The sequence below is a fragment of the Radiomyces spectabilis genome (assembly GCF_025331425.1).
Source record: "Radiomyces spectabilis strain NRRL 2753 chromosome Unknown BYT42scaffold_3, whole genome shotgun sequence".
Classification (NCBI taxonomy): Eukaryota; Fungi; Mucoromycota; class Mucoromycetes; order Mucorales; family Radiomycetaceae; genus Radiomyces; species Radiomyces spectabilis.
In genome coordinates this window covers 1515872-1536663 of record NW_026251928.1, presented here as the reverse complement: position 1 = coordinate 1536663, position 20792 = coordinate 1515872, and the positions used below count along the sequence as shown (strand labels likewise).

General features: G+C 44.3%; 8 protein-coding genes across 8 annotated transcripts; 4 read left to right on the top strand and 4 right to left on the bottom strand.

Annotated features, from left to right (window-relative positions):
• The first annotated feature begins 386 nt into the window (after positions 1-386).
• On the top strand, positions 387-1527 carry BYT42DRAFT_560322 (uncharacterized protein). The gene has a single exon (XM_051567227.1). The coding sequence runs from the start codon at positions 770-772 to the stop codon at positions 1430-1432; it is 663 nt and encodes a 220-aa protein (XP_051426325.1). The 5' UTR covers positions 387-769; the 3' UTR covers positions 1433-1527.
• Positions 1528-3584, top strand: BYT42DRAFT_510954 (mate-domain-containing protein). The gene is made up of 3 exons (XM_051565150.1): positions 1528-1854; positions 1926-2193; positions 2315-3584. Exons 1-3 carry the CDS (start codon positions 1645-1647, stop codon positions 3316-3318), a joined length of 1482 nt encoding a protein of 493 aa, XP_051426324.1. The 5' UTR covers positions 1528-1644; the 3' UTR covers positions 3319-3584.
• Positions 3585-6591: 3007 nt separating this feature from the next.
• Positions 6592-7197, top strand: BYT42DRAFT_631510 (uncharacterized protein; the record flags this gene model as incomplete). Its single annotated transcript, XM_051572453.1, has 1 exon — positions 6592-7197. The coding sequence occupies exon 1, from the start codon at positions 6622-6624 to the stop codon at positions 7195-7197; it is 576 nt and encodes a 191-aa protein (XP_051426323.1). The 5' UTR covers positions 6592-6621.
• A 335-nt stretch (positions 7198-7532) lies between these two features.
• On the bottom strand, positions 7533-11390 carry BYT42DRAFT_491483 (pyruvate carboxylase; the record flags this gene model as incomplete). The annotated part of the gene is made up of 4 exons (XM_051564083.1): positions 7533-10621; positions 10748-10991; positions 11119-11217; positions 11298-11390. The coding sequence occupies 4 exons, from the start codon at positions 11388-11390 to the stop codon at positions 7533-7535; spliced, it is 3525 nt and encodes a 1174-aa protein (XP_051426322.1).
• Positions 11391-13170: 1780 nt separating this feature from the next.
• BYT42DRAFT_592414 (uncharacterized protein) lies at positions 13171-16239 on the bottom strand (the record flags this gene model as incomplete). Its single annotated transcript, XM_051570614.1, has 5 exons — positions 13171-13545; positions 13816-14221; positions 14768-15062; positions 15198-15532; positions 15707-16239. 5 exons carry the CDS (start codon positions 16237-16239, stop codon positions 13171-13173), a joined length of 1944 nt encoding a protein of 647 aa, XP_051426321.1.
• Positions 16240-16645: 406 nt separating this feature from the next.
• On the bottom strand, positions 16646-18266 carry BYT42DRAFT_560313 (uncharacterized protein). Its single transcript, XM_051567226.1, has 7 exons — positions 18125-18266; positions 17982-18042; positions 17721-17902; positions 17390-17640; positions 17156-17300; positions 17016-17083; positions 16646-16939 (listed from the first exon to the last, which is right to left on the bottom strand). Exons 1-7 carry the CDS (start codon positions 18188-18190, stop codon positions 16693-16695), a joined length of 1020 nt encoding a protein of 339 aa, XP_051426320.1. The 5' UTR covers positions 18191-18266; the 3' UTR covers positions 16646-16692.
• Positions 18267-18290: 24 nt separating this feature from the next.
• On the bottom strand, positions 18291-19511 carry BYT42DRAFT_492299 (S-adenosyl-L-methionine-dependent methyltransferase; the record flags this gene model as incomplete). Its single annotated transcript, XM_051564140.1, has 5 exons — positions 18291-18487; positions 18553-18645; positions 18756-19065; positions 19134-19218; positions 19357-19511. The coding sequence occupies 5 exons, from the start codon at positions 19509-19511 to the stop codon at positions 18291-18293; spliced, it is 840 nt and encodes a 279-aa protein (XP_051426319.1).
• A 439-nt stretch (positions 19512-19950) lies between these two features.
• On the top strand, positions 19951-20721 carry BYT42DRAFT_560308 (uncharacterized protein). The gene is made up of 3 exons (XM_051567225.1): positions 19951-20100; positions 20259-20356; positions 20420-20721. The coding sequence occupies exons 1-3, from the start codon at positions 19987-19989 to the stop codon at positions 20505-20507; spliced, it is 300 nt and encodes a 99-aa protein (XP_051426318.1). The 5' UTR covers positions 19951-19986; the 3' UTR covers positions 20508-20721.
• The last annotated feature ends 71 nt before the right edge of the window (positions 20722-20792 follow it).

Genomic DNA, 20792 nt, shown 5'->3' with positions numbered 1-20792 from the left:
TCAAATAAGGACTTGCAAAAGAACGAGAAATGGAATATGACATGTGGCTAGCTTGCTGCGGCGACATGAATTCACACATTATACATTTTATGGAGGGTGGCGAACAAGGCTTTGCAATTCATATAACAGTGAAAAATTGCCCTCATGATTCCTCATGAAAACAATACGGCCTGTACGACAAGCGGCTTGTTATTTCGCTCCGAGAATTGATCTCGTGAAAGTGTATCGATACTTGAAATCGTATGTCACCTCCACACGCGGATGTTGTTAGTACTTTGCATTCTTGGTTCTTGTCATGTTCTTCGTTTGTAAAGATTTATGGAGTAAATCTACTTTGATAATGAGATGCAAGAAAAAGAGTAATTACATTATATAGTAATACACTAGCGCACTACGTTTTCTTCCCCAGCATTCGGTGATACTGCAACCCAAGTCTCTAATTCAGCAGAAAACTTAGAAAAAATCTAGATTCATGCGAACGATCATCTAAAATCTATATAATAAAGGCTCAGATTGCTAAAGGTCTTGATAATGACTGAACTGTTTTTTATTTCTTCATTATCTGCGTGGAGACCAATGTTTGTTGATTATTCAAGTTCAGCATGAAATAAATTTCACACCAACGAAAGGCCAAGCCGGGAGCCGGGGAAATTGAAAAGTAAGAATCACATGCATGCATGCACTCATGCATGAATGTGAATAATATGGCAAGGGATCTTTTTTTTTTTCCCTTGAAGAAAGCTGCCTTCACGGCTCATTCTTACTTTTCATGGCGGTGTCGTTTGATAAATCAGCTTCCGCTTCGTCAAGCAGCTCATTTCGCTTTGACAAGACACTGTCAGCGACAGCACGTTTTGGTCCAATCGAACGTAGTGATGGTGGCGGTTTCCGCCATTCCAACGCGCATTCGGATCCTGAACCAGATCCGGATCCTGAACAACTGGAATGCCATACGCACTCCATTAAGAATCGTGTTGCAATGTTTCAGCCAATGACTGATGCTAGTAGACTGGATCTGGATGGGATCGAAGTGCAGTCATTTCTGGAAAATGGTGACTACTATGACGAAATATATGGTGATGATTTGAATCCCTGCTCCAGCACCTATGCAACCTGGAGCCACCAGCTGGATCATCGACACAGTTTGGCGGAGAATCATAAACTGGGCCATTTGGTAGCAGATGACACTGTGGAATACTTGCATTTTGCCTCGTACATCGATGATATCTATGGTTTACCGTCACCATTATCGAGTCCGATGAAAGAAGCGCGACAAGAAGAGGACGAAAATGTACCCCGACAGTTTGCTGTGGAACGGTTGACGATGGTGAGAAAACATTTGCTGGAACGTGCGCATACTGGTCCTGAAAAGGAAGATTACAAATCGGACAGAGAATTACTGCAGCGAGAGAAATACCCGCAGTTTATTTGATAATCAGACTCAAAAAGTAACACCGAATAACCAATAAGATAATGAAAAAAAAAGTTTTTAATTTTTTTTTCTCAGATCTGTAGTATATTTGCTGGCTTCTCCTCATTTCTTTTTTTTTCTCCCACCTTTTCCTCTTTTTTTCTTTTATTTTATTTTTACGGTCTCTCTCACTTTTTCGGTTTTTCGAATAAACTATATTGTACTGCAAGTAAATGACAAGAGAGCATCGTGCCGGATCGATCGATTCGTCGTTATCGCAAACACCTACAGAACGTAGCCCTCTGCTGCCGTCCTCCAAAGTCGATGAAAATGGATGGTCCACCGAATTCAAATGGTTACTGAAGAATTCTCTGCCCGTCATTGGAACTTACCTTTTGCAAAACTCGTTGCAAATGGCATCCATTTTCACTCTGGGACATTTGGTAAGATTTTTTCTTTTGCCCAATTCAACTGGCGCCTAAATTGGACTTCGCATGACTCATTCGCTATATAGGGTCCCACTGAGTTGGCAGCGTCGGCTCTTGCAAGTATGTTTGCCAGTGTATCCGCTTGGAGTTTAGCTTTTGGCACCACGACGGCTCTAGATACCCTGTGTTCACAAGCATGGACCGGTGCTCACGATAAAACCCTCGTTGGTGTGCATTTGCAACGGGCCTTGCTTATCCTTGCTGTCATGTTTCTGCCCATTGCCGTGGTATGGTGGAACGCTACTCGTATCCTTTTAGCCCTTGATCAAGAACCGGGTCTGGCATTGCATGCAGGTAAGATGAGGGAGAAAAATAGCGAAAAAAGAGGAAATGGAGGACAAAATTTCAGGGTCTCTTTATATTTTCTGTCCAAAAAAAAAATCGCTCATTGCCTAAACGGGAAAAATTTAAACAGGACTTTTCTTGCGTTACCTGCTTCTTGGTGCACCCGCTTTTATCGCATTTGAAGCGATCAAGAAATTCCTGCAGGCTCAGGGTATCATGCAAGCCTCCACCTACGTCCTCATGTTCACTTCCCCACTCAATCTCGCCATCAATTATATGTTTGTCTATGTCGAACCGTTCAAAATGGGTTTTATTGGCGCTCCGCTTGCGACGAGTATCAGTTACTGGGTGATGTTATTGAGTTTGTTGGCATACATCAAATTCGTGGATGGCCGTCAAGCATGGGGTGGTTGGACGCGCGAGGCATTGACTGGTTGGTGGCCTTTCTTGCGTTTGGCGATTCCGGGTATCTTGATGGTGTGTACCGAATGGTGGGCGTTCGAATTAGCTGCTTTAGCTGCCTCCTATTTGGGTACCATTGATTTGGCGGCGCAATCCATCTTGTTGACCTCCAACTCGGCAACGTATACTATTCCCTACGGTATTTCTGTGGCGGCATCCAACCGTGTCGGTAATGCGCTTGGTGAAGGTTTGGCACAGAAAGCACGTCGTGCTTCCTTCATGGCTTTGATGTTTGCAATTGGTTTCGGTGCTCTCAATTCCACCTTTTTCCTCGTCACAAGATCCCATTTTGGCTATTTATTCACCTCTGATCTCGAAGTGGTGCAGCGCGTGTCGTATATCCTTCCGTTGTGTGCTTTGTTCCAAATTGCCGATGGTTTGGCCGGTGTGTGCGGTGGTGTGATTCGTGGTCTGGGACGTCAGAAAGTCGCTGCGTGGATCAACTTGTTTGCTTATTACGTTGTGGCTATTCCCCTCGGTTTTTACCTCACTTTCAAGGCGAACTGGTCCCTTATCGGACTTTGGACGGGTTTGTCGGTCGCTCTTTTCATTGGTGCGTCGGGCGAATGTCTTTTCTTGTTCATGGTGGATTGGTATGCCGAAGTGAAACGCACACAGGACCGTGTCCACAAGGAAGAAGACAAACATCACCATATCCTCGAAGAAGCTTAAGCTGGATCAGTCACTTGAATCTTTATCTTTTTCTCCTTATTCCCATACTTTAGACGATTCTTTCGCCAATTAGATCACTCAGTATGACTCATTTCTTCTCATCCCCTTCCTATTCATTCATTTTTTATACATATTCTAGAATATCGAATGTCCCTGTGTATACAATTGTATGTTTAAATCATTTTCCTCTTTTCCCGCTCTCATCATTTTTTTTTTCGCTACCTTGATTTTCAATGATTAAAACGGGCACCCATTTCCACCAATCATTTTGTTGAACCCTGAGTACAAGGATCATACTTTATCCGCACCATCACCAAGTGCTGCGCTGTTTTGCAAACTCCTACGTGTGTAATAGGGAACGTGTTCTCGTTATCTGTCAATTTGGCTGATCTAATGATGATGAGTTGTTTCATAAGGGAAAATTGATCCTGCTGTCGTCAAGCGTAATAGAGTGGCCCAGTTAAAAGTACATTTGGTCTTTAGCAAAAGAACGATTGATGGATATGGAGAGTTAAAGTCGCTGACATTTTAGCTGAGCAGATCGAATATTCCAATGATAAATACTGTTTACGCTCCAGCGCTTTGTAACAAGTACATGTGTTAATATCCATCTATGGCAATATTCTTTAGATGCTCAGCTTTTTAACCGGTCATTGTGCGATTTCCCGAGGCATCGATGTAGCAAAACTCACCATGTGAGGGCTTGAGGAACTCGAATATTAATTCCTCACTTTCAAATCTGTGCTCCGCCGATTCTGCGTTTCAGAAACTCAAAGTCTACGCGATCCAAGGCTACATCACAGATTCTTTGGATCATGCTCCTTCCATCTTCGCGAACTGTAGAATTTATGGACTAGTTCATGCTTAAAGGCACGTTACAGGTCAGAATCATCTACCGTAACTTTGCTACGCATCTTTATGACCATATGGTTTCCGGTTACACCGTGTTGCCATCTTTCTTTGCATTGAGACGCAAAAACTTCCTGTTCTACGTAGTCTTCGTAAATCGCCCCAACGCTGACCAAAAGCAATTGCCGATGTACAACCTCAGCAAACCATCAAATTTTTATATATAAAGTGCGGAAAACTGGACCTTCTAATTTCATGCTTAAAGATCTTCTTACCACTATTTTTAATGAGCAGTACGGACGGACCGCCCGGGTATGATGGATATGATCCTCATATCACCTTCAATGCTAACGACCCTCTGAATTACGTGCTGCATTGCGACAAGTGCTGCCTAGAAAGCTGAGAAAAGGCTTCTGATTTCGTGCTCTGGGAAAAGTTCAAGATGGACTGCCAGGCATTTGGAAAATACGGTTATTTTTGCACACATCCAGGAGACACCTTAGTGTATGTTACCTACCTTTGCGGTGTAAACACAACATCACCTCAAGATACGAATGTTGCGGTAGTCCCTCGAGATCTGGATTTGGAAGGCGCCGTTCTCCCTCAACAAGTTGCCCGGGAATTACATTGGAAGACGAAAGCGCGGTCTGCTTCACCAACACTTGTTCCATTCAATTACATGTCCCTTTTGTTTATCGTATCTCTTCTTCTCGTCTTCTCCACATCGTTTGATCGGTATTTGCGTAGATAAAATGAACAATAAAAAGGTCGTCGCCTGTTTGATACCCTATCACTAAATTAATAATGGATCGGATCCATATAACGTCGAATTGTGGAAACTATGAACAATGGACTGATTCAATCATAGGAAAACTACTGAAAAATATACTTGAAGCTGCAACATTAAAAGCGGCCTGATGGCTATAATTACTGCCGAGTTCAACTCAGTGATCTTTGACCTGAGCAGATCAAATAGATATTCCAAAAGATAGATGAAATTTACATGTCCACCATGTGTCTACATCCTTCTATGGTAATATTTTTAAATACGCCACTTTAATACCCGCTCACTGTCTGCGAAATTCCCGAGGAACCGCATTGGTTCATGTAGGAGTAATGTACCCTCTAAAGATTGTGAAGAACTTGAACGTTGATCCGCACGCTTTGGCAAAGTTCAAATCCGTTGCTCCTTCAGAAACTTTGACTTTTAATGCGAACAAAAATTTCTGCAATGATCTTGCTTCCATTGTCGCGAATTCCAGGCCTATCCGCACACTTATGCTCCAAAATATGTATCAGGCCCGGACATTCTGTCGTGACTTGAACCACCCTGGCTCCTGTTACACTGTGTTCCCCATCCTCGTCGCATTGAGACGCAGAATCTACTTGTTCTACATTTGGCTTCCTAAAATGTCGCATGGCTATTGCCATTCAGAAGTGAAATCACTTACTCTGGCTGAAATATCCAATACAATGCCCCTTTTTGCAAACATCCAAGTGGCGCGAAAATTTTAGCGTTCTCTTCCAATGTAGAAAAGATGGCTTCTATGAATAAATAATTGTCAGAATACCTGAGACCCAAATTTGGCGTCAAGCAATCCCAACAGAAACTGTTAATGATCCTTCGCCCATTTCACAGGTTATCTACACTGAGAATGCTTCGCCAACACTTGCTGCATCCAATTACAACCTTTTTCTTTAATTGTAGCCCTTGTTCAGTTTTCTCCAGTTCGGTTAATCTTTTTTTTTGGCGTAATTGGATAAAGAAAAAGCAGTTTTTATTACCTCGCCTATGCTTGTTTCGATAGTAAGCTGTGATACTAGCCACAGACATCAAATAAACTTTACGTGTCCGACGTAATGGCAAGAAATTACATGTGTTGATGACCCATCTTTGGCAACGCCTCTCACGAGCCGCTTTTATACCAGTCATTCTGCGATATTCCCGTAGGAGTCATGGTCCTTGTAGGGCAAAATTTGCCATGTAGGGAATGAGGAACTTGCAACTATTACTCCCACCCACGTTCGCCACATTCAACTCTGTATTCCGCCAATCCGAGCGTATGGAACATTGCGATCTGACGCAAGTCATGTCGCAAGTCATGCCGCGTCCAGTCTCGCATAGTGAAGAATTTTTAGAGACATTCATGCTTAAATACAGTTTCCCAAGTTCTGGGAGCCTATGTTACTTTGGAACGTCCCTTCATTGACCACATCGGTCTCCTTGTTACACGGTGCTGTTGTCCCTATTTTGTATTGAGGCGCAGAAACTTCTTGTTCGACATTGTCTTCCTAATGTGTCGAACGGCTGGTGACATGGGTGGGTCGAATTCAAAAAGCGATGACTGACGCCCCCAAGTCGCACGATCCTGTATAAAAATGAGCAAAAATGAGCAAACTGTATTTGCTGTATTCACGCTGGAAGTCAAGCACCTCTATTAAGTTTGTTTTAACATGAGTATCAAGTGGCGCGAAGACCGTAATGCTACAAGCTACAGCTTTGATATTTACTACAAGGACGATGATCTCGCCTATTGGGTCCATTGTAACGAATGCTGCCTAGGCAGCTCGGCATTGACCTCTGACCACGTACTCTGGCAGGAGTATCTGATGCAGTGCAAGCAATATATGCTGTTGTCCTATTGCAAGCATCCAAGCGGCGTGGAAATTTTAACGTTCCCTTGCAGTGCACCTGAAGAGTTTTCCGCCCACAAGAACTTGGTCAGGATCCCTCGGAATCTCGCTCTGGCGTCAAGCCATCCCCCCGAAGAGGCGGCCTCCCCTGCATCTAGCACCTCATCTTCAGTTATTGCTCAGCAACCAGGGCAACAAACGGGTCAGCCAACGGGTCCGTCATCTACCTCTTCCTCATCGTCGGAAGCTGTCAATGCCCCTTCACCTATTTCTCAAAATCCCCGCCCCGACAACGCTTCATCCACTCTTGCTCCATTCAATTATATGTCTACTTTATTCATTGTAGCCCTTCTTCTTGTTTTTTTCCGATCCATCGACCATTCTTTGCGTCGTTAAAAAATAAAGTGATATCATGCGATTTAACTGCTCGTCATATTCCAATAGTAGATCAGAATCCATATCGTCAACATTCGAAAACTCAATCAAAGTTGGTCAATCAATAAGGAAGCCTGTCCGATGTATCAATGTGATCGTGCTTTATTTTTAATGAAGGGAGCAATCATGCCGCATGAATCAAAAGTCAACAGTCAGTAATAACTGTGGTTATTTTAATAGCGATTATCAAATGGGTCGATAATTTTTATGTAATATGATCAAACTAGATCTGATAGACTGATATGAAAACAAATAATAGGTAATGAACGAAAACGAACAAAGAACGGAATATGGTTTTATGCGTCCTTGACAATTCTAGCTACCAAGTCACCCGAAGACAAGGAATCGCCTTCTTGGATGGGAACTAATTCCACTTTGCCAGAGACCGTCGCATTGACCATGGTCTCCATCTTCATGGCACTGAGTACACAAACAGGGTCACCAGCCTTGATATGCGCACCTTCCTTGGCACGGACTTCAATTACCACGCCGGACATGGGAGCAGGAACATCACCCGGCTTGGAAAGGTTGGCCTTTTCACGTGTCACCATTTCCACGGCGGCGTTCTTGTCCGTGATACCCACCACACGGGCTTCACCGTTCAGTTCAAAGTACACATCGCGTTTGCCGGTGTTATTGATAGGACCAACCGCGAGCAGCTTGATAATCAAGGTCTTTCCTTCTTCAATTTCCACATGGAATTCTTCACCAATTTCGGGCTTGGCAACAAAGTAGCGCGTAGGCACCACCGACAGATCACCGTACTGGCTCACCATATCGCGGTATTCGGCAAATACTTTAGGATACAGAGCAGCGCTAATGACATCATAGTCACGGATATCCTTGCCGTACTTCTCAATGAGTTCTTCCTTCAACTGGGTCATGTCCAGAGGAGGCAAAGTAGCACCGGGACGGCCGTCAATACGGGGCAAATCACGAATGATTTGGCTACGCAAAGGTTCCGGGAATCCGCCATAGGGTTGACCGAGATAACCCTGGAAAAATTCGACAACAGAGGTAGGGAACGAGAGATTGGAAGCTCGTTCAATCACATCCTGACCTGTCAGGTTGTTGGAGACCATGAACTGGGCCATATCACCCACGACCTTGCTGGAAGGTGTGACCTTGACAAGATCACCACACAATGCGTTGGCTTCTTGGTAAGCCTTCTTGATCTGCTTCCACTGGGTACCCAAACCAAGTTGCTGGGCTTGGAACATCAAGTTGGTGTACTGACCGCCGGGCATTTCGTGATCGTACACACCAGAATCGGCCGATTTCACGTTCGCTTCAAAGCAAGAGTACAGAAGACGGCATTGTTCCCAGTACGAGTTGATGGCTTGAATATCTTCCATGCGAATACCGGTACCCAAATTGGTCTGTTCCAGACCCGCCACCAGAGCACCCATCGCAGGCTGCGAGGTCATACCGGACATGGAATCAATGGCAACGTCCACCACATCGGCACCTGCCTCGGCCGCGGCCATCATCGACGCTACACCGGTACCGGCTGTGTCGTGGGTATGGACATGGATGGGTAAATCGGGGAATTTCTGGCGGATGGCACCAATGAGTTTCTTGGCAGCGTTAGGCTTGAGCAGACCGGCCATATCCTTGATACCAAGGATGTGAATGCCTTCGTCCACGAGTTCCTGAGTAAGTTTCATATAGTAATCGAGATCGTACTTCTTCTTCTCAGGGTTGGAGACGTCACCGGTGTAACAAATGGTCGCTTCAACCACACCCCCGGCCTTCTTCACAGCGTCAATACCCAATTTCATGTTTTCCACATAGTTGAGAGAATCAAAGATACGGAAGATATCCATGCCAGCCTTAACCGCCTTGTCACAGAATTCATAGACCACGTTGTCAGGGTACGAAGTGTATCCCACGGCGTTGGCACCACGCAGCAACATCTGGAACGGAATGTTGGGAACAGCCTGGCGCAACTTCATCAAACGATCCCACGGATCCTCGTACAAGAATCGCATTGCCACGTCAAAGGTAGCACCACCCCAGCATTCCAAAGAGAACGCGTTCGCCAAAGCATGTGATGTTGCAGGAGCAATACGGAGCAAATCCACGGTTCGCACACGAGTAGCCAACAAGCTCTGATGAGCATCACGCCAGGTAGTATCCATGATCAAGACACCAGGGTAAGCACGCACCGCCTTTGCAAATGCTTCCGGACCTTGTTCCACAATAATCTTGCGCCAACCTTCGGTGGATGGGGCGGACACATCCATGCTCTTTCCATGATTACGTAATACGGGGATTTCAATTTCGCTCTTGTAGGAAGGCTCGCCCACTTGACCTTTGATTTGCGAACCATTGACGACCACGTCACCGAGATAACCAAGTAAGCGCTGAGCACGGTTCTGATATTGGACCAAGCGGAAGAGATCAGGTGTATCATCGATAAAGGTCGTCCAGCAGTTTCCGGTCATGAAGGTATCATGGGTCAGTAAGCGTTGCAAGAAGGGAATATTGGTCTTGACACCACGGATACGGAATTCCACGAGCGCACGCACCAGTTTACGACGGGCGACTTCGTAAGTGCTTCCGGAACATGTGCACTTGACAAGCAATGAGTCATAATGAGGCGTGATGATAGCACCGGCATAACCTGCACCACCGTCCAGACGGACACCGTTACCACCCGACGAACGGTACACTTCAATTTTACCGGTATCAGGCTGGAAGTTCTTTTCAGGATCTTCGGTGGTGATACGGCACTGAATCGCGTAACCACGTTGACGAATACGTTGTTGCGTAAGACCCAACTGTGGTAATAAAGCACCGGCGGCGATTTGAATCTGCGCGGCTACGATATCAATACCAGTAATTTCTTCAGTGATGGTGTGTTCGACTTGAATACGGGGATTGATTTCAATAAAGTAATGGCGGTTCTGAGCATCGACCAAGAACTCGGCTGTACCGGCATTCTTGTACTTGACTTGCTTGGCAATCTTGATAGCATCGTTGAGGATGGCCTCACGTACACGCTGGTCGAGGTTCTTGGCAGGAGCGATCTCGACCACCTTTTGATGTCGACGTTGGACGGAACAGTCACGTTCAAACAAATGGACCACATTGCCCGCTCGATCAGCCAGGATCTGAACTTCAATGTGACGGGGTCTGTCCAGGAAACGTTCAATAAACACGGTACCGTCACCGAACGCACTCAGAGCCTCGGATTTGGCTCGGTTAAACGAGTCTTCAAGCGATGCAGCGTCACGGACAACACGCATACCACGACCACCACCACCCATCGCTGCCTTGATAATGATAGGGAACCCATGTTCTTCAATGAAGGCCTTGCACTGTTGGAAATCGCTGACGGGACCGGGCGTACCAGGTACGACAGGGACTTCACACTCCATGGCTACACATGACCCCAAGCGAATTGTTTGTATTTAGTAATGCTAGTCCGTAAATGGGAAAACCTCGTAACACAACAATGTTTGGGTTTTCCCTCAATTACTCGGGGGGTCTTTTTTTTTTCATTTACCAATTTGGCGCGCTTTTGTTTTGTCACCCAAGCTATCAATGACGTCGGCGGAGGGACCAATAAACGTGATACCGGCTGCTTCGACCTTGCGAGCAAACTCGGCGTTCTCGCTCATGAAACCGTAACCAGGATGAATCATGGAAACACCTCGTTCCTTGGCAATTCTCACAATTTCATCTTGTGCCAAATACGCAGCGACAGGTGTGAACTGACCGACTTGACCAATTTGATATGATTCATCGGCCTGACAGAATAAAAAATGACAAAAGTTCAGAAAAAAAAAAAGGAAGATCACTCGAGAAAAAACCCACACCAGTCATGACAAAAAGAAATCATACGAAAAAATAACATTTTTTTTTATCCCTCATTACCTTGTATCGATGCATCGATAACCGATCTTCGTACGAGAAGATGGCCACGGTTCTCATGGAAAGTTCATGCGCTGTACGGAATACACGGATGGCAATTTCCTGGATAACCCGAGAAACAAATGAAAATCAGCCTTTACCAAACCAGTCAAAACGATGTAACGCGAGGCAGCCAGACTTACACCACGATTGACAACCATGAGTTTTCGAAGGTTGCCCATCACCTCGCTGTTTCTGCGAATAGTTTCCACCGAATGTTCTCGTTGTTGGGGCATAGTTGAAATAATATATGACAATGACGAGGTGTTAAAGAGAGAAAGGTAAAAGAAAAAGTTGAATATTTAAAAAAAAAGAGAACTCTGACAGAAAGAGAGAGAAAAGAAAAAGAGATCAGTGAAATAGATAGAGAAAAAAAGTCAGAAAAGAGAAGAAAAAAAAAAGAGACTCGGTTGATGTGATTGATATTCTAACAAAGTTAAATAAACAAAAAAAAGAGGGTGAGAAAACTTTCAATCCAACGATGATGATGCCACGCACACACACTAAAAATTTCTTCCGCCCGAACCTTTCAAAACGGGTTCAGAGATGGAACGGCTCGGATGGACAGGAAAATCGTTTTCATGTGTCATCATGTGTTCCACATGAATTGATCAATAGCCCAAACATGGACTTATCCCTTCCCATCTTCCCGCCTCTCCCATATCTTGATGCGTGATTTCCAGCTTCCATCAGGTCTTTTCCCATTCTTCTCATCTAATTACCTTTAAGCTTTTTTTTTCTTCGGTCTTCTTTTGTTCCTCTTCCTCTGTTTCCAAACGAGTAAAAAAGTGGGTTTGAAACAAATAAGATGAGACGATAGCTCGAAAGAAGATTGGAAGATTTCCTCCATGGCTTTTTTTATTTATACAACGCCAATTTTTGAAACCGTTCATCTTCTGTCGGAGACTGAAATCCCGTTTAAACCTTCATGATCCATGCAGGAGCCCAACCCGATAAGGGTCGCTCTTTGAAAAAAAAAGATGAAAGGACCAAAAAGAAAAAAAAGAAAGAAGGTTCAAAAGGCTCCTCCATCGCCCAATCAAAAATGAGGACTCGTGCAGTCCCCTTGAAAAATAAATGGCATCATTTAGTTTATGAACTGCCATTGCGTGGCCAGTAAGCTTCATATCCGAAGTTTAGACCTTTGGACTTTTGAACCCGAGACGACAAGAGAAGGAAGGTGCTATCCTTTCTTATCCATCGGCAGTCTCCACCATCTCAATGTAATGAACTGTTTCGTAAAATATGAAATCAAAATATAAAACAGAAAAGGAGTAATTTTATAAGATACTTTTTATTTTTATTTTTACAGCATTGACTGCTCGCCCTGGCAATGATGACAATGCAGTAACTATCCTCGTCGGTTGTATTTGTTTCATGCGATTATTCCGTGCGATTATCTGCATGCCGAATCCTCTTGCCTATGGATGATATGGCATAATGTGATGACAGAAGAGACATGCCGTCTTTTTTCCTGCTTTATTTTGGATAATAAAGAATATATCTTTATCTCCCAGGGGAAGCTTCAGGCATATCGCTTCTTTTTCGTATCTGTAAACTACGAACGCTCCTTTCATCCATTCGCTTCTTCATCGCATATCCATTTTCCCCCTTTGCTTCTACATTTCGCGATTGCGATTCATTTTCTTATTGCCTATATTCTTACATTGCTTTAATAATCTATGCGTATATTCATATCACAATTGCCGACGACAAATTTTCAGAGCTTGCACGCCAAAAGAAAATAAATTCTGACGACGACCCTTCATTAACTGTTTTGCTTTCGAATTATTCCCAGCCACTTATTCAAGGTGTGCTGTCAAATGGTGGACATATGCAAAACCCATAGTCTTTTCTTGGGAGTAATTTTATTTATCTAATGAAACGCATCTTTTTTCATCTTTTTCTCTTAGGTTCTCTCTGCCATTTGAATAACTTACTTGAAAAATACCCTCAACTTGAAAAGAAAAAAAAAGTTGATCTTTTAAATTTTTTATTTATCCACATAAATTCAATTTAAACTGTACAGAAAGATCGCACCACCACATCGCTGGCCATGAGGTTCGCATGCTCCAATAAAAAGATTTCAAGCTCCTGCCAACCGCCGCCGACTCGAATCAACACCTTATTCTGGGCCTTGCCCCGTCGTGTACCGGAATAGGTCATCAATTTACATGTGTAGATTTTGTTGCCACTTGGACTGAGTTCGTTCCCAAAGTAATATTGACCGCTGTGTGGACCTCGTTGACATTTTATCGTGATAGGACTCGCGTTCACAATTCGACCCACTTCAACGTCCAGAGGATCTTTAGCGTTGGCAACATACGTATGGGTCTCTCTAAAAGCGATCCGCATCCGTTCCTCCTCTTCCGCTTCCTCCATCTCCAGTTCCTCGTCCTCCTCGTCGTGGGAATAGTACATGCTGTGAAATTGTCGGCTGGACGGTGGCGGAGGGGGAGGCGGGGTTTGCACGGCTCGATACTGAGTGCTGATGGGAGAGTAAGCCCGTTGATGCTGACTCAAAACCGGGGTCGAATATTTCTTGCGTAGCCCAGGCCGTCCTAGAGGTGGATTGTGTGGCGCTAATGGTGGGGAGCTATCAGGCACGGTCAAAAATAAGCGGTTGGAAGGAGGGGGATCATCTGAATTGTTCGATACTACTTGTAAACCATGCATGCGTGATTTCGTGGGCGGAGGAGATCGGAGCATTGACGATCTTGGTCGGGGAATCAGACTTGGAGAAGCCGACCGATACATTTCACTGTTGGATGGGGTCTTTGGCCGCGGAATAAGTGAAGGTGTGCCTGTGCGTCTGACCGGTGTTTCAGCACGCATCCGGGGATGATTGGTAGTCAGCCGCATGGATGAACCTCCCTGAAGCCCCATACTGCTTTTGGGTCGATTCGGCATGGTCTCCCTTGATCGATGATATTGTGGATTAGGCGTCTTGGATCGTGGCAATGGTTTCTCTTCGGCTTGTTTCCGCGATAGTGTGCTTTTGGTAGGTTTCATAAACGAAGCTTCCTTCTTTCCTGGGCCCATCTCGTCTCCGCGGCTGTGACTCTTCCTCCGTGTCGGTTCCATCATCATCATATCATCACTGTCATCTGCTTCTTGACCGTAACCGGAATAAGGCGGTCTTGACGTCTTGCTGCTGGCATGCCGCCGAGGGTTGGTAGGTGTTTTCGTTCGTCGTCCGGGGCCACCGTTGCTACCAGGAACAGAAGGACTTGAACCTACGGAAGACGAATCGGAAGAACTCGGCCTTAACATGCTGCCTACATGAGCATGCAAGTCCCGCATGCCGGATAATGGACTAGCGGTACGCTGTGTCCGACCATAGACGGGACTAGGAGACTTGTTGTGATGCATGGTTCGCCACATACTGCTATCTCTGCCACTGCTGGGGGTCACACTGCGACCCCGACGGACTTCGTCATACGGATTATAGACATCGCTCGTGGGTGATGAGGTTAATGTTTTGGAGTACGGACTTAAAGCGTGTGTATTTCGCCAATGATCAAGCGGGTCATGTGCGTTTGGTTCTGGACTGCGGTATCGCCCGTCGTTCCAGCTGCTATGACTTTTATCGCTGCGGTCACTGAGCCTGGACCACGCAGGACTGATGGGACGTTCCATCATCAGCAGCTTTTCAGTGTCGGGTAAATCGCGAATACGGAGTTCATCCATGGAAATGCGTAGCTGATTCCAACGCTGTACCATAGCTTCGTGTCGTTGTATAGTGGCATTGTTCCGAGTGACTCTGGTGGCGATACCATGACCTAATTTCGCCAACATATTGGCAATGGACGGTGCGCAGTATTTGTATTTAGCTTCAAAATTCTTTTCTACCGAACGAAATTTCCCAGGATCGACCGGAGTCGGGGCAGTCGGCGTGCCCGGCATGGCTCCATTGGTGGTGCCATTGGCGGCAGCCATGGATCCTGTGGATGAGCTGGAAGATACGGATGCATTGGAAGGATACGACTTGGGAGCTGACTTTAGGATACTTTTGGAAGGTGATTGGTAGTAAGTAGGTGTACCAGCTGAAGTTTGAGCCGCGTGCCATTCTCGTGCTTGATGAATCATGGCGTAGCATTGCCCGACCGTCTTGTCCAAACCATCAATCATCACGTCTACTTGATCGGCGACTTGGCGGAAAACAACAAGCCATCGATCTTCTTTCAGTTCTTCCTTGAGCTCATCGATCTCGATACGCAAACATTCCCAACGCTCTTGCACAACACGATGCTTGCGACCTAGTACACCCGTCGTGTCTGGGAGCGGGGAATCGGTGGTCATACGCGCATATACTTTCTGGACATGATTAAACAATGGCTCAACACGTGCATCGATTTCTTCCAGTATTTCATTGTCTCTGTCCTTGACGGGTGTTGTTGTCGTTGCTTTTTCTTGTGGATCGGCTGAAGATATGTTGGATAAGCTGTTGTTTAGAATACCGTCGTCATTCTCCTTTGGGGTTTCTTTAGGTATGGAGGGAGTGGGTGGAGAAGAAGGGGCGATCGCAGCTGCATGCCTTCGCTCTTGAAACTGGAAAATCATGATAGACAAATCATCGATTTGCAGCAAAATGTCATCCATGAGTGTGCGCAACTCCTTTTCTTCATTGACTGTTTCGATACTCTTTTTGACTGAAGTCAAAAAATGCTGAAGCCCAGACCATTCCGACTGAATTTTGGTAATAGCCAATTTGACACCTGGTCTCAATTCTTCTTGCTCTTCTTTTTCTTCGATGGCTTCACCCATTTCAACCAGTAAACCCATTAACGGATCCATACGATTGACCACGTCTTCTACTGGCTGTGTATCTTCGTCTATTCCTTTCTTGATATTTTGCTCTAGAGTAAACACACACAGATGCGCGGTCTCTAACCATTTGGTCATGGCGCTCGTCACGACATCGAAACCGTCAAGCATTTCTTGAAGCGTCAGCGATTCTTGCAAGTTCAGAATATCGCTCATTTCTTTATCTGGAATCTGCATCGCGTTGAGTCGTTCTACAAGACTTTCTTCCTGCGTCGACACGGAAGCTTGAAGCACAGGCGGAGCGGGCAGCAAAGTCATGATGAATCTGAAGCATTACGCGCATTTAACACACAGAATATTTGGCAATGGACGGTTTCTTGTCCTTTTGGTGTTTAGGCTGGACTTACTTTTAATAACTGCAAAATAATGCTGGAAGAAAATCAATACAATCTTAACAGTTACTCTAGGGACGGTTACTGTTGGCAGGGTAAATAAAAACAAAAATATATGAAACGTATATTTGTATTGGATAGATATTAGAAGGGTATATCGGGTTGCCTGGGCAACAAGGTAATGATGGAATGAAGGATTAGAATGGCATGAAGTGAAAGAAAGGAAAAAAAAAGGACGCTCAACTGAGAATATAATAATAAAAAAAGCTAGTGCGCGTGGCTCTTTCCATTCCTAAAAGCGTTGCACAGGGATTGGATGGTTAATTTTTGAAGTTTACACACACATGTCGTTGTTGGTGGTTTTTTTTTTATTATTATTTTACAGGTACAATTTGATTAATTCATCACTGACTCCGCTCGGTGTCAGCACGCCCAGATCAGTCAACAACAATGTCAAATACTGGGGTGGAGTATAATCGACGGATGGGTTCGTAAATGTTAGTTCGTCCACACCCTCGGGTGGAGTATTACTAAAGGACTTTCGCCGGGATGTGAAGCGGACGATCTCTGGAGTTTCTGCAGGAAGATCATACTGATTCAAAGGATATACACGCACAAATTTGTAACTGGGAACAAGGGTTTTTTGACGTTAATAAAAAAAAAATCCATCCATGAAGTGAAATGCAAGCCTAAAAATAATACCTTTCTGCAACCGTGTAAACCGGTTTGCCCAGAGCATTCGCAACCAAAGCAATTTGATATGTACCAATCTGTCGGATAAACATATTTTTGAGCTCCTGATGACCCACCTCTGAACTGTCTAGAATAATGCCTGTAATTACCTGATTGATAATGCCTCCGTTCTCCACTACACCTTCTGCGCCAACAAACACCATGTCAACCTTATCCATGATATAGCCTACTGCTGAATCCAAAACCGCTCTGCAAGGAATACCGGCTTCTCGCAAAGCGTCCACTGCTTGCAAACTGACCAAAAAAAAAAAAAAAAAAAAATCATCTATCAGTATGCGACCCCAAGATCAGATTTTAAAGGAAACAAAAAAAAAAGTGCATACCCTTCGCTATTTGGACGACCCTCTGCCACATATACCTTGAATCTCTTATGTTGCACATTGGCAGCATAATATAAGACACTCATCACTACGCGTGAGTACGCTTGAACCAGGATGACAGCATTATCATGCACGAATTGAGCTCCAATTTCGGCAGCCTTGATACGCGCCACGGAAGCCTTATCCAAGATCAATGCTGCGCGTGACAATAAATTCTCCTTGAAATCTTCGAAGCTTCGCGCTTCAGCAGACAACTAGTGCAGTAATTATATAAGCATGTACCTCCTTATTTTCCGTTTCTTGGTTTTTTTTTTTTTTTGTTGTGAACTCTTACCGAGAAATCGTGCGAGTTTCTGGTGACAAAACGCATGAATAAATCCACACCTGCCAAGGTGGCGATAGTGGCCTTGTGTCGATTCGGTGGTTTACCGTGAATTCTGCGATTGGTCTGAACGTCTTGACGAATGGATTGGGCAGCGCGTTCTAATGTTTGCATGAATTCTGACATGGTGGGTGCTAGAAAAAAAAAGATATAAGGTCATGAGCGAATCATGGTTGTGTTGATCGTGCAAAGTATTGCCCTGTGGTATTTTACCTTCGCTTTGTCGAACAAAATCGGTTAATGCTTTGAACACGGCGACAGGTGTCGACACTTCCTATCCGTTCGAGAAGAATTCGTATTAGGTGACATGGCACGAGCAGAACAATCATAATCACGTTGTGAGTATTTTCACGTACAGGATCCTGAAGGTAACTCTCATACGATGCAATAACATCGAATTTATGGCCACTTTCCAAACTCATTGTGTCTTGTTGTCAACTTTGGACTGAGTTTTCGATGTAAAAAGAAGGCAATTTTTTTTTTATTCAAATATTTGGGAGATGTGTGTGTGTGTGTGACTCGTTATGGTTTACGTCCGTAAATTTGTCTAAAACGTGTCGAAACGCGATGGGTATCGGCTTCTTTAAAAGCTTGCTCAACCGTTTCATCATATTCGACCGAGGTGATCGACGTCAGTTCAGTCACCATCACTTTGACAGCTGGGAGGGCCATTTTTTGAATCGCTAAAAACATTTCTCCCGCTTCGCCGCCCCACGCACCTAAGGAATGAAACACTATATTAACACCATTGAAATAATGATCTGTAACACTGTCTTTTTCTTACCGATGGGTACATCATAATTGATATCTTGGATATCAACAAAGCCGGCTTTGTTCAAGAATCCGGAAATTTTATCAGCAATAAAGGAATCCATACCTCTGGCTTCCATAGCTTCATCAACTACGAAAAACACCAGTATAAGATGAGATTGCCTTTTTTTTTTAAAAAAAAAAAGTGTCGCGCGAAGAAAATGGTCAAGTACTTACTGCCGCGGCCAATCTTTGTAAAAGCGGGTCCTGCATTCTTATAATCATTCACCAGTTCGATAATTTCAATGGCACCACCAGGTTTAAGCACCCGTTTCATTTCGTCAACTGACTGCAGATACTGATCCACGGGGAATCCCATCACCAGGAACCGCTGGAACACAAAGCTAAACGACTCATTTTCGAATTTCAGACCCGTACTGGCATTGCATATTTGAAACGTGACATTGGATGGTACATCACTTGTTTGGAAAACATCCGCCATATCGATACCCACAAACTGCGAGTTGGGATACAATCGCGCCATGTCCTAAAAAAATTGAATGACTTTAGTTTGCATACGGGCAAGCATTTGCATATGGTTTAGTGGCAATTTACCAGAGTCCACCATCCAGGACCACAACCGATATCAAGCACACGAATGCCTTTCTCCAGCTGTTCATGGATTTTTGACTTGTACAATCTAATAGACAAGGGGAGTTAGTAGAGCCCTTCAATCACCCTTGCTTCAATGGAAGTTACCCTCCAACTAAAATTCTATCAATAGTAAACCAATCAATCAGTCTGTGTATCTTGGGCATCAAAATATCGCTATACTTACTTCCACATCTCATGATTTAGTTTCAGTCGGTCGACTTCCAATTCATCACTGGGTAATATGTAAGCGATATTCTTGTCGTTTGCTAAACGGCGACCATCTTTGGCCTGAAAAGCGATATCAACGGCGTCGTGTTGGATGGAACTCGAGGTAGACATAGAATTGGGTTTTTCTCAGCAATGAGTTTGTCACAGATGAAAAGCTAAATCCATATAAAATATTGAGCTTTTTATTGATTTGGCCATCATACATAAGATCACTCTTTATTGGACACATCAGTGAATAGAGGCTTCAACCAGGCTATCCTGCATCCATTTCATTGTTTTAAGCAACTGTTCAAGCGTTTACCATAGGGAGTAAACATCATGCACCCCTTATCAAAACTTATGCCTGGCTTTGTACCTATTTTGCCACCATTAGGTGTCTGCCTTCTTTATCCAAAAAAGGTCCATTCCCTAAATTTTTTTTCTTGGTTATTTGAAGCAAAAAAAAAAAAAAAAAAAAAAATCCCGCGGCCAAGATGGGCGTGACGTCACAGTAAAGGCGGCGGGCGGCGGCCCAGCTTTCCAAAACATTGTCCGTTTATTTAATTTCGATAGCTCGTATCTTTTCTTACATTGATAGTCGATTCACATGTTCGCTAGAGCCATTGCCCGTTCTTCGAGATTATCTCGCCCCGTCTTCATGCGTCGCGGAGGCCATGGCGCCCCTATGAACGAGCCCTCCGGTTATCTTTTCAGTGAAAAGGTAATATTTTACAAATCATTTCATCGCGACAATCGGCTTGTCCATTTGTGAGCCCATTGACAACGGCATTCAGACACTTTTTCACCAAAATTGGATCTACTGTCATGTCGTTGTGTTACTGAGTACGAGGAGCATCTAATAATTCTGGTTTGCTTTAGAAACGTATCAAGGAGGATTGGGAAGACATCTACTATTGGGGTATGGGTGGCGGTTTCGTTCTGATGGCTGCCGCTTTGTACTACAAGCCTGACACCACGTAAGATCGTCGTGATCAACAGTATCGAATCGAAAAAAAGCTAATGGCGACAATTTGTTATAGCGTCATGACTTGGGCCAGAAAGGAAGCCGAAAAGTCCCTGAAGGAAAAAGGTGTTGAACTCGAATATCCTAGAACTTCGTCCGCATAGATTGGTTAGATCGACCTCACCGAAACCTCTTCACCCTCTTTCAGCTGGTGTAAACTTCTTTTTTGTTTTTCGTCCTGAAGATATAAAAAAAACTATATGTATATTCCATCATCGAACGTTTGAGCGAAAATTCTTTTAAAAATGTATCGGCATCGCGTAAACACGAAAGCAACACCGTGATATGGGGACCAGTTATTTTAGTGATCTGTGTTGGGCGTTGTACGGACTTGAGGACTGAAAAGGAGACAGTATGGAGTGCTTTAATGAATATCTACAGTGCCAAGC